This window comes from Podarcis bocagei, assembly GCF_964188305.1.
Source record: "Podarcis bocagei genome assembly, chromosome: 10".
Lineage (NCBI taxonomy): Eukaryota > Metazoa > Chordata > Lepidosauria > Squamata > Lacertidae > Podarcis > Podarcis bocagei.
Genome location: NC_138135.1, coordinates 44068807 through 44083256, shown reverse-complemented (window position 1 = coordinate 44083256; position 14450 = coordinate 44068807). Strand labels below are relative to the sequence as shown.

Here is a 14450-nt window from a genome sequence, read left to right as displayed (position 1 = left end):
ACTGCCAGGGAGATAAAGTCCATCATGGCCCCAAGCCGTGCGCCGAACGATCCATCGATCTCTAGTAGGCACGCAGTATCATCGATTAGCAACATGAGTTTCTAGAAGTTATCTTGCCACATTCTAGAGCTCATGCACACTCTATCAGCAGATAGTCACAGCAGAAATTGCACTCAGGAGAGCATTATTTACAAGCTTTATTCAGCGTTGGTCAGAACAAAGAAAGACATGACTGCCTGCGCCAGTGTCTCAGACAGAGAGAGAAAAAACGAAAGCAATGACAAACATAAACATCCTGTGAACAGGACATGCGCAGACTCTGACTCACAAAGCCTGCTCCCTTTTAAGGTGGAACGGAAATATCCTAACAAGATCTGCTGCCAACCTGTGTGAACAATATTGAGCTAATACTTGTGCTAATACTTTGTATGAGGGCAGCATTCTATGTTCTTATTTTTCTGTGATGGGAAATATACCTGTTAGCTGAAATATCAAATTAGGTGATGTGATAGCAAGGAAATGAGGATTACACTGCCTCTTGAACCATTCTCTGGTGGTTTCTAAATTGACTGTTAACATTGTTTTAATCATTGTGACCTGCACCTATCAAGATTATGCTTTACTGAAAAAGAAGGTAAAATATTCTACATGTTACACAGATTGAGAATATAGGGAGATCTATTTTAATATAGGGAGATCTTTTAGTCCTTCCTCTAGATGAAAGTCAAGTACTGCAAAATCACTCAATGTAACTTTTCTTTTAGACTCTTGAGCGGTTTTTGTTTTTAGCAAGGTGAAGCCTCTCCAATGATATATTTGTGCTATGATGTGTGAGGTACCAACATAGTTGGTATTCCCCAAGCAAATCACTTACAAGGTGGCATGGCAAGTCTTAGGAACAAGACTAGAAGTTTATTTTAATTGATTTGACTTAGCGGCTCAGCTGACTAATTTTCTCTTTGCCTGAAATTTGATTGTTATTATTTGTTTAGCAGTGAAAATAAATAGATCTTCCAGTTTCTTACAATTACTCTTTACAGAAACACCCATCTCTGAAAAACATATCAAACAGATTGAAAGAACAATTATCCTAATAGAACTAATAGCATTGCTATATTGGTCTGAAAGATGTTAAATGAATGCATGTCAAATCTCTAAGAGTGAATTGCTTTTACAAAATATCTGTATGTACAAGTAGGATATACAGTGTTATAGTTAAATGATGTTTCTTTTCATAGTTCCACTGGCTCCTCCTGAGAACCTGACAATTGCCAATTACACATCTAATTCCGTATGGCTGAAATGGAATCCAAGCCCTCAACCAAATGGTGTTATTCAAAGATACGTATTTAACATTTTGGATAACTGCAGTCAAACTACATTTTATCAGGTTTGTAACTAATGCTATATTCATACATATAATTAATATTATTAATTAAGATACATATATTGCAGTTCAGGACTGAATTGTTACTAGGAAATAAGACCTCAAAACTATTCTGAACTATGCCCACTATAAAAAGGAGCTTTTAGATTTCATACAAGAAATTTTTGAAAGGAAAGTGCTCCCAATTTCTTGGATTTGCTTTAAATCGTTCACATGCCCTTTGTGAATTTAAGGTAGTTGTACAAAGTAAATCAAAGAAGGCTATTTTTTAACCTGGACACTTCTCATTTCCATAATTCATGCCTTTACAGACTTGCCTATATATGTATGACCAGTGGTGAATTGGGTTAGTTTATATTTTACAATAACATTTCATCCAGCTTATTGGACAGGAGTCACACCTTAAGAATTGGGGGGGGGGGGTAGACTAAATAAACAAGCAGTGGGGAAGCTTTGGCCCATGGGACTGATTACACCCACCTGACCTGTGAATACAGTCCACAAGGCCCTGTCCATCCCCTTGATGTGAATGAACTTAGCATAATTAGGATGATGCCAGTTACTGCTGTTGTGAATGGTCCTTAAATTGAATTGTCACGGGCTGTACTTATGGCATTTAATTGTGATTTGACCCCATTGTTTCCATTCCCCCCTCTACAATTCCATATATACCCAGCCAACTGAGCCTAACGTGTCATTTATCTAACAAAATGGACTCTAATTCATGAAAGCTAATGCCATACAGTGGCACCTCAGGTTACATACGCTTCAGGTTACATACGCTTCAGGTTACAGACTCCGCTAACCCATAAATAATGCTTCAGGTTAAGAACTTTGCTTCAGGATGAGAACAGAAATCGGGCTCCGGCGGCGCAGCAGCAGCAGGAGGCCCCATTAGCTAAAGTGGTGCTTCAGGTTAAGAACAGTTTCAGGTTAAGAACGGACCCCCGGAACGAATTAAGTACTTAACCTGAGGTACCACTGTATTTAATTTGTTAGTCTTTAAGGTGCAACAAGTCTCTGTTTTCAATTCTGTGGAAAATCTTGCAAAAATAGCAATTTTATAGTAATTGCTTTCTTCATCTAAGAACATTTCAGGTTCACACAATGAAGCTAATATTCTTGGACTAGAACCGTTCAACACTTACTTCATCAGTGTTTCTGCATTCACAAAAGTTGGAAACGGCAATCAATTCAGCAATCTTGTTCAGCTGACCACAATGGAATCAGGTTAGCTTGCTTGAAATGTAATACTATTTGGGGTTTCCCCCCCTGCACACTTAAGAAACCTTAAGTTATGGGGCAATCCAGGGCAAGTTCGCTTTCAGAAGTTGGTTTAGGACTTTTACCTCTCCTACTAGGCAGGTTGTCTGTTATAGGAGCATACTGTCTCTCAATTTGTCAACCTTGGCTTCCTTCAGTTTCCTACATCAGATGGACTGGGAGGACTCCTCTGTAAGCAGAAAGGCTATCATCTTAGTTGAGGTCCTTGTCTCTTGTGCAACAAAATTCATGAAAGCTGTCATTAACCCAGCTGTTGCTTGTTGAAACCCATTTGTGTAAGTCTATTGTCCCTCTTTCTCTTTGCATTGCGGCACAGTGCTAAACCAAGGCCTTCCCTCGATAGCTCTCTCGTCAAGAGCTCTAGTTATGCTGTCATCTCAAATAGCTGGAATGCTTGCCCCTTGCTTGTAACATTACCATGCTCGTACTGGAGTATACTCTAATGCAACTGCCCTTTCAGTTTTGTAGGAATGTTAACCTATGGTGCATGTTTCTCTTTGAAGCTCCAGATATTGTCCAGAATATCCAATGTACTGCAACCAGTTGGCAGTCAGTCCTAGTCCAGTGGGACCCTCCTTTGAAGACAAATGGGATTATTACCCATTACATCATAACATTTGGAAAGAATTCAACAATCTTGTCTTCTGATAATGAAACAGTGCATACTTTCAGAGACTTGTTATCAAATACCTCTTACCAGTTTAAAGTACAGGCTGTGACAGCTGCCGGGGGTGGAAAGGAGCAGCTATGCAATGCCAGCACGTTTCCAGAAACAGGTAACAATTCTTGTGGTTAAAATTGCACTTGATGTAAATAATATTTTCTCTACTCACATTTACTAGGCTATCCCAAACCATGAATTTGTTTCTCATATCTCAAGAGGATATTCTTATGAATTCATGGACTAAGAACTAGGATATTGTTAGAAGTGTGGTAAAAGGAGCAAAGCCACATTATGAAAATAATTTAGATTTTTCATGTGTTAGTTATGATTTTCTATTTTAACGAATTTACTGGAAAGTCAGTATTTTATTGAAAGCAGTGGCACTTATTTTCAAATAAGCATATTCTGGCCTAAATGCCAGGAGTAACAACAAGAAGAAAATGATCATTATTAGGTCAACATATTCTTAAATATATGTTCACATGAATTGTTTTCCGTTGAGTTGCTACCACTTGAAACTGGAGACTTGTGATTAGGAATGGAAACAGTTTTATAGTTGTTCTCAGCTTCTTATTTATGGTGGTCTATGTTAGTCACAGACACACAGCCAACACTGAGTCACTGCCAAAGCATTTATTTTTGACACCAAGTGAAATCAAATTAGGTTCACTGCCTCATTGGAAAATCTCTGAACAACAGCTCTGGAAGTACTGTTTGATTGTTTTAAGCAATGGGCAGAGCCCAACTGATCTCTATACTGGCATACCTCAGTATAGCCCCTGGGTGTTGCAGTGCATGAGTATTTCTCATGAAAGGTGGAGAGTTCAACTCTCATTGGAGTGAAATGCTTATGAGGTCAGGTACTGAAGGCCTGGTCACAGGGGTTCAGGTGGAGTTCACAGTTTGAGACCCCATATAGCCCTTACACATGTTGATCACATGTCAGTAATGGCATGTAGTGAGATTTAGGTGCTAGGTAAATCTCTTTTGTATTAGCCTTTAATGATTTCAGTACTCGCATACATACTCACTCCAAAGTTTGTGAGGGAAGCTCTCTGGAAAAGTGTGGGAAATGGTGCAAGGGACTGCAGAGCAGTTGGGGAATTTGTGGAAATTGCTTCAACCCTTCCATGAACAGAAAGGCACCATTGGATCCATTGGATGCTTTACTGCTTTAATGGCAGCCTTTGTCTGCTGGGTATGTTGGTTGCATTTGCAACATTGCTGTTGTTTTCTTGCTGCATCCATTGCATTTTATTTTTTACACCAATTTGAAAAGGTTATATTTAAAAACATGGTCTGAATGCAGCCAACATACCCATGCCCTTTCCATTCCTTCCAGATTCCCAAGTCATGGCCTGATAAACTGTGCACTTCCATTGAAGGTTGCAGTTCTATTCAGTTCTAAATAATAAAAACATTTTTGCATATAGTCTTTGTACACTCCCTTTCAATAAAAGGAAGCAAACGGCCCTCAAATTCATGCTTTGGTAAAGTACATATTGTAGTTAATCTAGATACCGCACCCAAATATCCTAATAAATCATTTTCTCCACAATCCATCATAAACTGAATTAAGTTGTGATAAACTTAACATTCATAATATGTATAAAAACAGCAAACAGGCAATCATATTAAGGCAATTGAGCAAAGAAGGATTTAAGACAAATCTTCCAATTATACAAAGTTTTCTTTTTGCTTTGAGGAGAGGCATCTTTTGAATATTATATTTAAGGAAGACTTTGGTAGGAAAAAGGAGTATTTCGCAAACTTATTTTTTTCCTGGCTATCTTTTAACTGGGGTTCTTTTGTGACTCCTTTAAACTACCATATTGATAATACAGTCTTTAAAAATGTATCTAGTCCTCCTGAGGTCTGGTTCACTATGTAAGAAATATATACAACCCAGTCTATTTCCCCCCCTTTCGTTCCAGGGCAGGAAGTACATTTGTTCACATATTCCTCTGTGAATGTTGATCTGCCCTCATGTGCTAAAAGTCTTTGTGTACATCTGTACTTACATACTGTTTTATGAATTCCCTAGATGTTTGCTATTAGGGCTTTTACAGAATAAGTACCATTGTATTCAGTGGGTCTTATTTCCTAGCAACAGTTCAGTTCTGAACTGCAATATATGTTGCTGCTGTGGGGTTCAATTTGATGGTTCCCCGGACATCTGACTCTGTAATTATGGAGGCTCTTGTTGTAGATGCCCAAAGTGTGGCAAAGTTCCTGCTATGGCTGGCCATTTGTGTTCTTTGAAGTCCACAGAGGTTCTTGGACTTAAATTAACTTGCATGTGAATTGTATTCCAAAATTAGCTTTTCTCTATATAAATAACACATACAGTTTATACAAAATGTGTCTGTAACTACTTGAGATAGATGCACCAGACAACTGAAATGGCCTAATACTGACCTTCAGTGATGTAACATCTTTGATAAAGTGTTATATGCAACAGATTAGACAACTTCAAAACAATTATGCTCCAAGGTTACAGATACGAACAGGATTGAAATATCTTTTGTTCAAGGAAGCAGATACTTGTTCTTCCACACTTATCAACCCCAACCCAAAGAAGCAACGTTTTTTTAAATGTACAGATGTTCCTAGTTTGAATGCTTCCCAGTGTAATCCTGCAGCTTACTCAAAATTTATAAACATGACTCAGCCATTGTGATTCGGTGAGGACCACTTTACTAAATATTCTTATGCCAGCAAAGTTCACATTCATGAATCATCTGGTATGGACAAACATTTTTCATCAGTCCACCTAAAGGTCCCAACATCTATTCATCAAGTATTCTTTTGTAACACAAATGTAACTAAGACCATAAATCTCCAATGACCTCTAGAAATGTCAAGGACCCTTTAAAGAATGAAAAAAACAACAACTTAGCTCTAGTTTGTCTTAACGGTATTGAATGTTTTCAGAAAGATTTTAAGGTGAAATATCCCTTATGTGTGCCAATGTATATCATTCTCAAAACACACAAATCATTACCAATTTATAGGGAGAAGCAATTAAATCATCTTTAACTGCAGTTGTATTTAGCATAACCCTGTATTCAACAATAAGCACAGGCTATTGATTGCTTACTGTAACGTGTGGTACATAACATTTCAAAAATTATTTTTAGCTCCCAGCGCTCCGAGAGATATTTCGTTTTCAAGCATACAATCAACAAGTGTGACCTTGAGATGGAGAATGCCAGTTACTATCTTTGGCTACTTTCAAAACTACAAGATTACTGCGCAGTTACGATCTATCCATTGCAACAACTGGGAAGCTGCTGAATGTATTGAATATGAGCAGGAGCAATATTCATATACTGTTGGCACTTTGTCAGAGGAAACAGTCTATGACCTGAAAAAATTTAGATGGTATAGATTTAGAGTTTCTGCTAGTACGAATGCTGGTTTTGGCACCTCTTCACCATGGATTTCTACACAAACTCTTCCTGGCTGTAAGTAAGAATGACTATCATACCTCTTAGTTTTACATGGACATCAAATCTATAAAGGTCTGGAATAATTCAAACCATGCACAGTTGATGATACAGCTACCTTGAATTTATCAATGGTACCCCGATGTCTCTCTCTGGATATTCAAATGTAAAATGCAATCAAGTATATAAGCATTGTTAAAAATCCATTGCCTGTAAGAACTTGTATTATTCAATTATATCCAGTTACATCCTCAGGAATTCATAAGTGCTGCATATGTCAGGAATTAAGCATACAGTATACTGTATACAATAGTCATGAAAGAGGAAGAGGGTCTGACAGCAATCATATTGCATTGAAGTTAGCATTTTTTTCTGTTTTCCATGACTACTTCATTTTCCACCTAAAAACATGAGCAAAATCATGGAGTCCATAGTCAAAGCATAAACATATTGTACAGTTGATATTAGTGAACATTTATTACATACAAGCTTGGTGTAATGGGAAGATTTAATTTTTTTAATTAACCTTACCATTCCCAATTCTCTGAAGAAATATATAGGAGAATGTATTCGTAGTCAGCAATTCTGAGAAAAAAGTCTCACTTGTAGATCTTAACAGCTGCTTGTTGTGGTCATTATCCAAAACAGCTGCTTAATCTAGATATTTCCAGACTGTATAAATTGTTTAAAATAAGAGAGAAAACATATTTCACATTCCCCCCCATAGAAAATGGCAAGGTGTTTTTTTTGTGTGTGTGCTCAGCAATCCTCTCTTAGGAGTTTTTCAAGGAAATGTTAGCTAGAAAAATCCAAAACAATCAAGTCACTATTTGCTCCAATAATCTACTATTTTAGCACTTGTTTAATTTGGGGGTTTTGTACACTAATCTTTAAAATTTCACAAGCACTAACAGTATCTCCCTTTTAAAAGCTCATACCAAACGTTGAAATTGCTTTTTGGATAAAGTGAATTTTAAAAGGCTTTTGGGTGGTTCTATCATTCAATAGGCTAAATCAGTTGGATATTCAGGATTGTGGCCATGGTGCAATTACAAAGTAGAAAGTGCAGGGTTCAGCTCATGCATGCTATGTCGCTGACAATTGCATGGTAAAATTAACATTGATTTTTTTACATTTTAAAAACATTAGCAATTTTGGAAAGATTCAATACATGTTTACACAGAGGTAAGGATAATGATACTCCCTATTAAATAGTCACCAATGCTAGTTTTGCTCCCATAGTTAGATAGAGTACTCAGCCTTCTGTTTTATAGATTGTCCTCTTAGGAACTGTCTTTCTGTCTCATAAAATAGTTTGATGGCAGTGTTATTGCATTGCTGATAAATTATACAAGTCCACTTTGCAATGGGATCTGTTTTCTAAAGAATCAAACTTTGCCGTTACCATGATATTAAACCATAACTTTGGTTCAGGAAAGGAGAATTTTTGACAGCTGCAGCTTGTCGTAGACTTGTGAGAAAACCTGACCATACTGAAATTCCCTCTTTTTAATAGCTATTAAAGATTGTGGCTCTGTCCTCTTTAGGCACTGGTTTCTCTGAAGTCGGTTTATGTATAGCAAAGCTTTCTCTGTTACCTAGTCAGTGAGCTTTGCCTGCTTTTCACATAATGCTAAGGGCACATGAACTCTACATCCATTCCAAGTTAGTAACCCTAGGAACAGTGGCTGTGTCTTGCTTTGATTCTTAAAATAACATTCAACCCAGCTTGAACCTAAATCTGCTTATATAGTTTCTTCCAATGCATTGAGAGAACCATTGGTCCAGTGCAGATGACAATGTAAACAGAATGAACATAGGATGAGAGTCTCAGGCTTGCTCCAGCTGGTTTTGCCCATGATCTCCATATGTCCAGCTAGCTCTGCACAGTGCTTGAGCTATACATAAATTCATAGCTTTAAACTCTTGAGGCTTTCTGCATGGGACAGACTATAGACTGGGTAGATAAAGGCTTTGTAGCTACAGTTTATACATATGTGGATGCTGTTCAGAAAGTGGGATGTAGAGGTTTGGGTAGGGTGCAATCATTACTCCCTTCCATACACTCATTCTGCCTTCATCATCCCTGTACAAAGGTTATTGTTTCTCCATCTTTAATGTTTCATTTGAGCAATTCAGGACGCCGTTGCCCTGTTTCTAGATACACATTGTTGAGCTTACTGATAAGCAAATTTAAAGATTGCAGTCAATTAAGTCTGTTCATCATTCTTTCCTTATTCTTCCTGAGGATGCAAAGGCTAACAAGAATAATTGTAGACAGGATGCAAAAATAAAACAAGCCAGGACTATAGCAGAGGTGCATAAGGCAGACCTCCTCAGCTGCAGTCATATGTTTGGTCACTTTCTTCTACCTATATTGCCCCCAGGATGCTTTGCAAGGTCTAGGAGTTCGTATAACAACTTTGCTCATCAAAATTGCCCAGAACAAGGACATTGGTATGACCAATAAATTTCCACTGAAGTTATATTATGAGAAATTGCTTTCCTCCACTTTCACTGCCTTTAGTAAAGGTAAAGGACCCCTGATCATTAGGTCCAGTCGTGGCTGACTCTGGGGTGGCGGCGCTCATCTCGCTTTACTGGCTGAGGGAGCCAGTGTACAGATTCCGGGTCATGTGGCCAGCATGACTAAGCCGCTTCTGGCGAACCAGAGCAGTGCATGGAAATGGCGTTTACCTTCCTGCTGGAGCGGTACCTATTTATCTACTTGCACTTTGATGTGCTTTCGAACTGCTAGGTTGGCAGGAGCAGGGACCGAGCAACGGGAGCTCACCCTGCCGCAGGGATTCGAACTGCCAACCTTCTGATCGGCAAGTCCTAGGCTCTGTGATTTAACCCACAGCGCCACCCGCATCCCTCACTGCCTTTACATGCCTTATTAAAATCACCAGATAAATGCTGGATTGAAGGGTTTAGGGAATAATCCTGAATTGCCTCTAATTCATCACAGATCTTGTAATAATAGAATGGAAAGAAGATACCTTTCCATTTCAGCATTTTGCCTTTGAAAAATACTACAATCTAATCTAATATTTATTTTAAAATATTTGTTCAAATAATCTTATTTTATGTAAAATGTTAGTGTTGTAAAAATGCAGGCATGTATTTATGTTTAAAGGCACATGATAACTCATAGCCTTGGTTTCTTTTTTAAAAAGATCCTGTGCCAACATAAGCCCTACTAAAGTGCTGGAGTCAGAGGATGCATTTGAGCATCAGAGGATCAGTTTTGCTTTTTGATGAGTGGCTCTGTAAAATGATAAGCTATCCAGACGTACCTTCCAGCTAACAAACTTAACTTCTGCCTCACCATCAGGACACAGATGGATGGGAAAAAATGACCCTGACCTCCATAAGACCCACATTCCTGTGCAAGCATAGAAGCATGATAATCAGGAAATGATGGTTATTAGTTACAGAAAATGCATTATTGTGAAAACCAGGAGAAAAGTGCTCATGAGAGGAAGTGATTGGATTATAGGGGAACGAGTGAATAAGACTAGGTCATTCCTACTGAGTAAATTGCTGTGATTTATAAGAGAAAGGGTATGGTGATATCTTGCCCCATTACCGACTAGACTCATTTCACAAACAATCTTAAATCAGTATGTGACAGCTACCATTGGCACAAAAATTATTTGTGTAATGTGTTTGTTGTAAGGCTGCTAGACTGAAGCTAACAGATTTCCAATTTCTAGTCATGTTTTAGTTATATCTATCTATCTATCTATCTATATCTATCTATCTATATATATAGATATCAGAAATTTAGTGTATTTGAACATTCTTCAGCTATGATGAAAGTCAGTGAAGGGATGTCTTGACACTTTAGATGAAGAGTTTTAAATCCGTTCACATCCTGATCCTAAATGCATTTATATGGAAGTGTCTAGATGTGCATCCTAGTGGCAGCTGTGGTTTTCACTCAGCCTGTGTTGATTTCCAGATATGCTGCCACAGTCAGAGCTGGCCATATACACACTGACTGCCACAAGCTTACTGCCACTGGACAAACTCCACTCCAGTCAGCTTTGATTCTTAACTACAATTCACCAAAAGCTACAGTTGCAATCAGGTTCCCCAAAACTGGTTCAGGTTGAGCTTAGAGCATGGCCAGTCTGCTTACACAAAGCCAGCTCGGCCAGTAAGATTGCATGGGCTGGCCCAAAAGATCCCATGAACAGCCCCTAATCTCATTAATATCAATGGAACTTCAAAGGCATGGACAGTATCGAGACTATCCTAACAGACATTAGCAGAGGCCATTAGGAGAGGCTATGGACATGCAATATTGTATTTCAGATTTCCGTTTGGAAAGAATTCATTCCGGGTGTTCTGTGCAAAGAAATAAGATAAGGAAAGAAATATCAACGGAGCTTGCTTCTAACAAAGCCTATGCTGCTTACAGAAAGGAATTAATTTCTAAAAGTATTTTTCCGCCATGATAACATAGGAATAAGTATCTTTAAATGAACAATTTTACACATTACACTACTTTATAAAGTGGTCAAGTCATTTGTTGCCATCATTCTATCTTAAAGAATTAATTTATTTTTAGTAGCTAACTCTTAAAGAAACAAACTTTTTCTACATTATTCTTCACCTTCCCCATTAATGTTGTAAATAGGCTGACTGATAATTGTTCTACTCTCAATAATATGAAGCACTGATCACTAGGAGAGAAATAATCGAACTTCTGCTACCTGTGGAGAATGATGTAAATTTGGTTGACCTACCAAGGACAACAATATACTATTGCCCCACAAGTTACCTACCAGATGCTATTACACCACTTGTTTTACCATCCTTATCACCATTTATGTTAAACTTGCCTCATGGTGTGGATTTTTTACAGAGAGGCAGTCAATACTACTATGTAAATATCCCTGCATTTTCAATAAAGGAAGCATTGCTGTATTGGCAGGAAATTCATTTTTTCATCAGAGGAAATTCATCAGAGGTGGCCAACATGGTGACCTTCAGATGTTGTAGACTTCAATTCCCACCATCCTTGACCATTAACCAGTCTGGCTGGGGTTGAGGAGGATTGTAGTTCCCAACATCTGGAGGGTACTAAGTTGGCTATTCCTAAATTAAAGCAGTTTATTATTTTAAATATGAATGTCCATATTTATATACGGCATGTGTTCCTTTTACACGTTTTAGCGAATGTTAATTACACTCAGAGTAGACTCATTGAAATCAACAGCCATCCCCATTGTTTCCAGTGGGACTACTGTGAGTATGACTTAGTTGGATACCACACAAGTAATGTGACTGCCATAAAACACAATGTATTTTATAATATTTTGTTAAAATGTTGATAAAGCCCAATTTTACTGGGCCTTTGTTGACTGCCACAAAACTATATTGCTAGATTTTGGGTGATACAGTTATCACACGTACAGTTCCTAGATTTCTAATTTGGCTGCAATTAAAATCAATATATGCAACACTGGAGACTTTTTCTATGACAGGGGCATAATGCTGTGACAGGGCCAAAAAAAAAGTGTGAATGCCATTTATTGTTCTTACTAAAATTGTACCGAATGAAATATTTTTGAGAGCTAACTTTATTTTCTGATATGTTTTCTACTTTTTCTCCAGTTCCAGATGCTCCTCCTGAAAATGTAACTGTGGTAGTTACATCTCCTTACAGTATTAATATTAGCTGGAGTGAGCCTGTCATCATTACGGGACCAACATTTTACCTCATCGACATTACCTCAGTAAGCCACTGCTTTTTTCCTCTATGACTATTAATGGTACAACCTGATACCTTACATAAATTTAGTGCTTATTTTCTAAAGAAAGATCCTGAAGCAGAGGGCTTATCTAGAAACAACAATTCTTATCTTGAAAGCTCTTCTCCTGAATGCTGAGGGAAACATTATGAGGTAAACTTGTGGTGAGGGAAACATTACAAGGTGGTACAGTTAGACAGAAGTCCCAGCAATCTAAGCTAGTGATCATCTATGACAGGAGAAGATGTGAAGTCACAGATAGGACAATGCAGAAAAAGCAAGTCATATACACCAGTACAGTGGTACCTTGATATTCGAATGGCTTGGCTCCCAAATTGGCTCTTGAACGCCACAAACCCGGAAGTGAGTGTTCCAGTTTGCAAACATTTTTCTGAAGCTGAATATCTGATGCGACTTCCACAGCTTCTTATTGAGTGCAGGAAGCTGCTGCAGCCAATTGGAAGCCACGCCTTGGTTTTTTAATGGTTTTCGGGAGTCGAACGGACTCGTGGAATGAATTAAGTTTGAGAACCAAGGTACCATTGTGGAGGGATATATGGGGTGCTAGAAAAAAAAGTGCCAGTATTCACCATGAAGTTGTTAACGGTAAGTGCCACACTTTTAACTAGTGCTTTTCTTCTAGCAAAAAAGGTGCCGGTACTGCGTACCCTTGAGAACCCTCAGGAAAAAAAGCACTGAGTATATAGCTTTATTTTTAAAGAATGGTTTCTTGTTAAGCACTGTCTTCTATGTGATCAGTAGCTACAGGTGTGAAGTCTATATAGACAGGTCCACTGCTGCTTCAATAAAACTATCCATCTGTCTGTAGTGAAAATCCTGGAATAAAATTTTGTTACTCTTTAGGGAAACAGAGTTACTGCTTCAGGGTCCAAAAACAAGCTGTATTTAGCAAAATTCCTAAGTTAACATTTTAGTTAGTTAGTGAGACTTTCATTGTAGATGTAAAAACTTTAAGACTGTTTTTAAAACAAAAGCCAAATCTTCCCTATTCTGTATATTTTAAAATAATTTTTACTATGTTGATATACGGAAGTTACAGTTGTTTTAGCCTTTTTTTGAGCTTGCAAGTAAATTCTTCCTAAATAACCTGATCCAGCCAATTTTATCTGCATTGTGCAGAACCTTATTTAGTTCTGGTGAACAGAAAGCAATGCCTTATTGTTATTGTTGTTGTTGTTATTTATCATTCTTTTGGAATTTATCTGCTTTTTTCAGCCACTTCTCCCTCTCTTTGCTTTTTTTTTGGGGGGGGGGCTGCAAGACTGAGGCCACCCGCTATGTTTCCATACTGAGCAGAAATTTATAACTTGTTCATCTGGTCTCAACTCTCTGTTCCCTGCACTCCCCCCCTCCCCCAGCAATATCTTCTTAACCTGAATATACTTGTTCAAATCAGTATTTTTTTCTCCAGTGGAAGGGATGGATGAAAATGCAACAGCCTTAATCTGCTCCAGGGGAAATGAGCTACCAGTTTACAGCCATTGCTTGTTGTGTACACTCAATTCTTTTCTACTACTCCTGCTGCCAATGCAGCACTGTGAATGAAACAGGAATCCGATTTTTGTGTGTTGTGCAAGCCCGGGCTCCATGTTTTTTCTTTTGGAAAAAAACAAACCACAAGTCTGGGTTTGGATGATCCAAGCTAGACTTTGGCTTGTTTCATTCACAGTGCAGCAAGGAAGGAATGGCACCGGAATGCTTGAGCCAGCAGTGAAATATTTCTTGCTAGCTGCCGGGGTGGGAGCACTGCCAGAACGACCCCCATCCACTTGAGCAAAGTGGGGCTGCCCTGTGCTGCCTGCCCAGCCATGCAATGGTGAGCCTGGCTGTTTGAAGGCCACATTCACGGTGTCCTGTGGGACCAGCGGCACTTTGTGAGA

General features: G+C 38.4%; 1 protein-coding gene across 3 annotated transcripts in view; it reads left to right on the top strand.

Moving 5' to 3' along the window:
• The window catches only part of PTPRQ (protein tyrosine phosphatase receptor type Q), a 106531-nt gene that overhangs the window by 53704 nt on the left and 38377 nt on the right, over window positions 1-14450 (top strand). For all 3 annotated transcript variants that reach the window (XM_081211176.1, XM_081211175.1, XM_081211174.1), the window contains exons 41-45: window positions 1239-1390; window positions 2476-2617; window positions 3175-3447; window positions 6476-6802; window positions 12413-12534. In XM_081211176.1, the coding sequence (XP_081067302.1) occupies window positions 1239-1390; window positions 2476-2617; window positions 3175-3447; window positions 6476-6802; window positions 12413-12534 (1016 nt within the window). The remainder of the gene's footprint in view (window positions 1-1238; window positions 1391-2475; window positions 2618-3174; window positions 3448-6475; window positions 6803-12412; window positions 12535-14450) is intronic.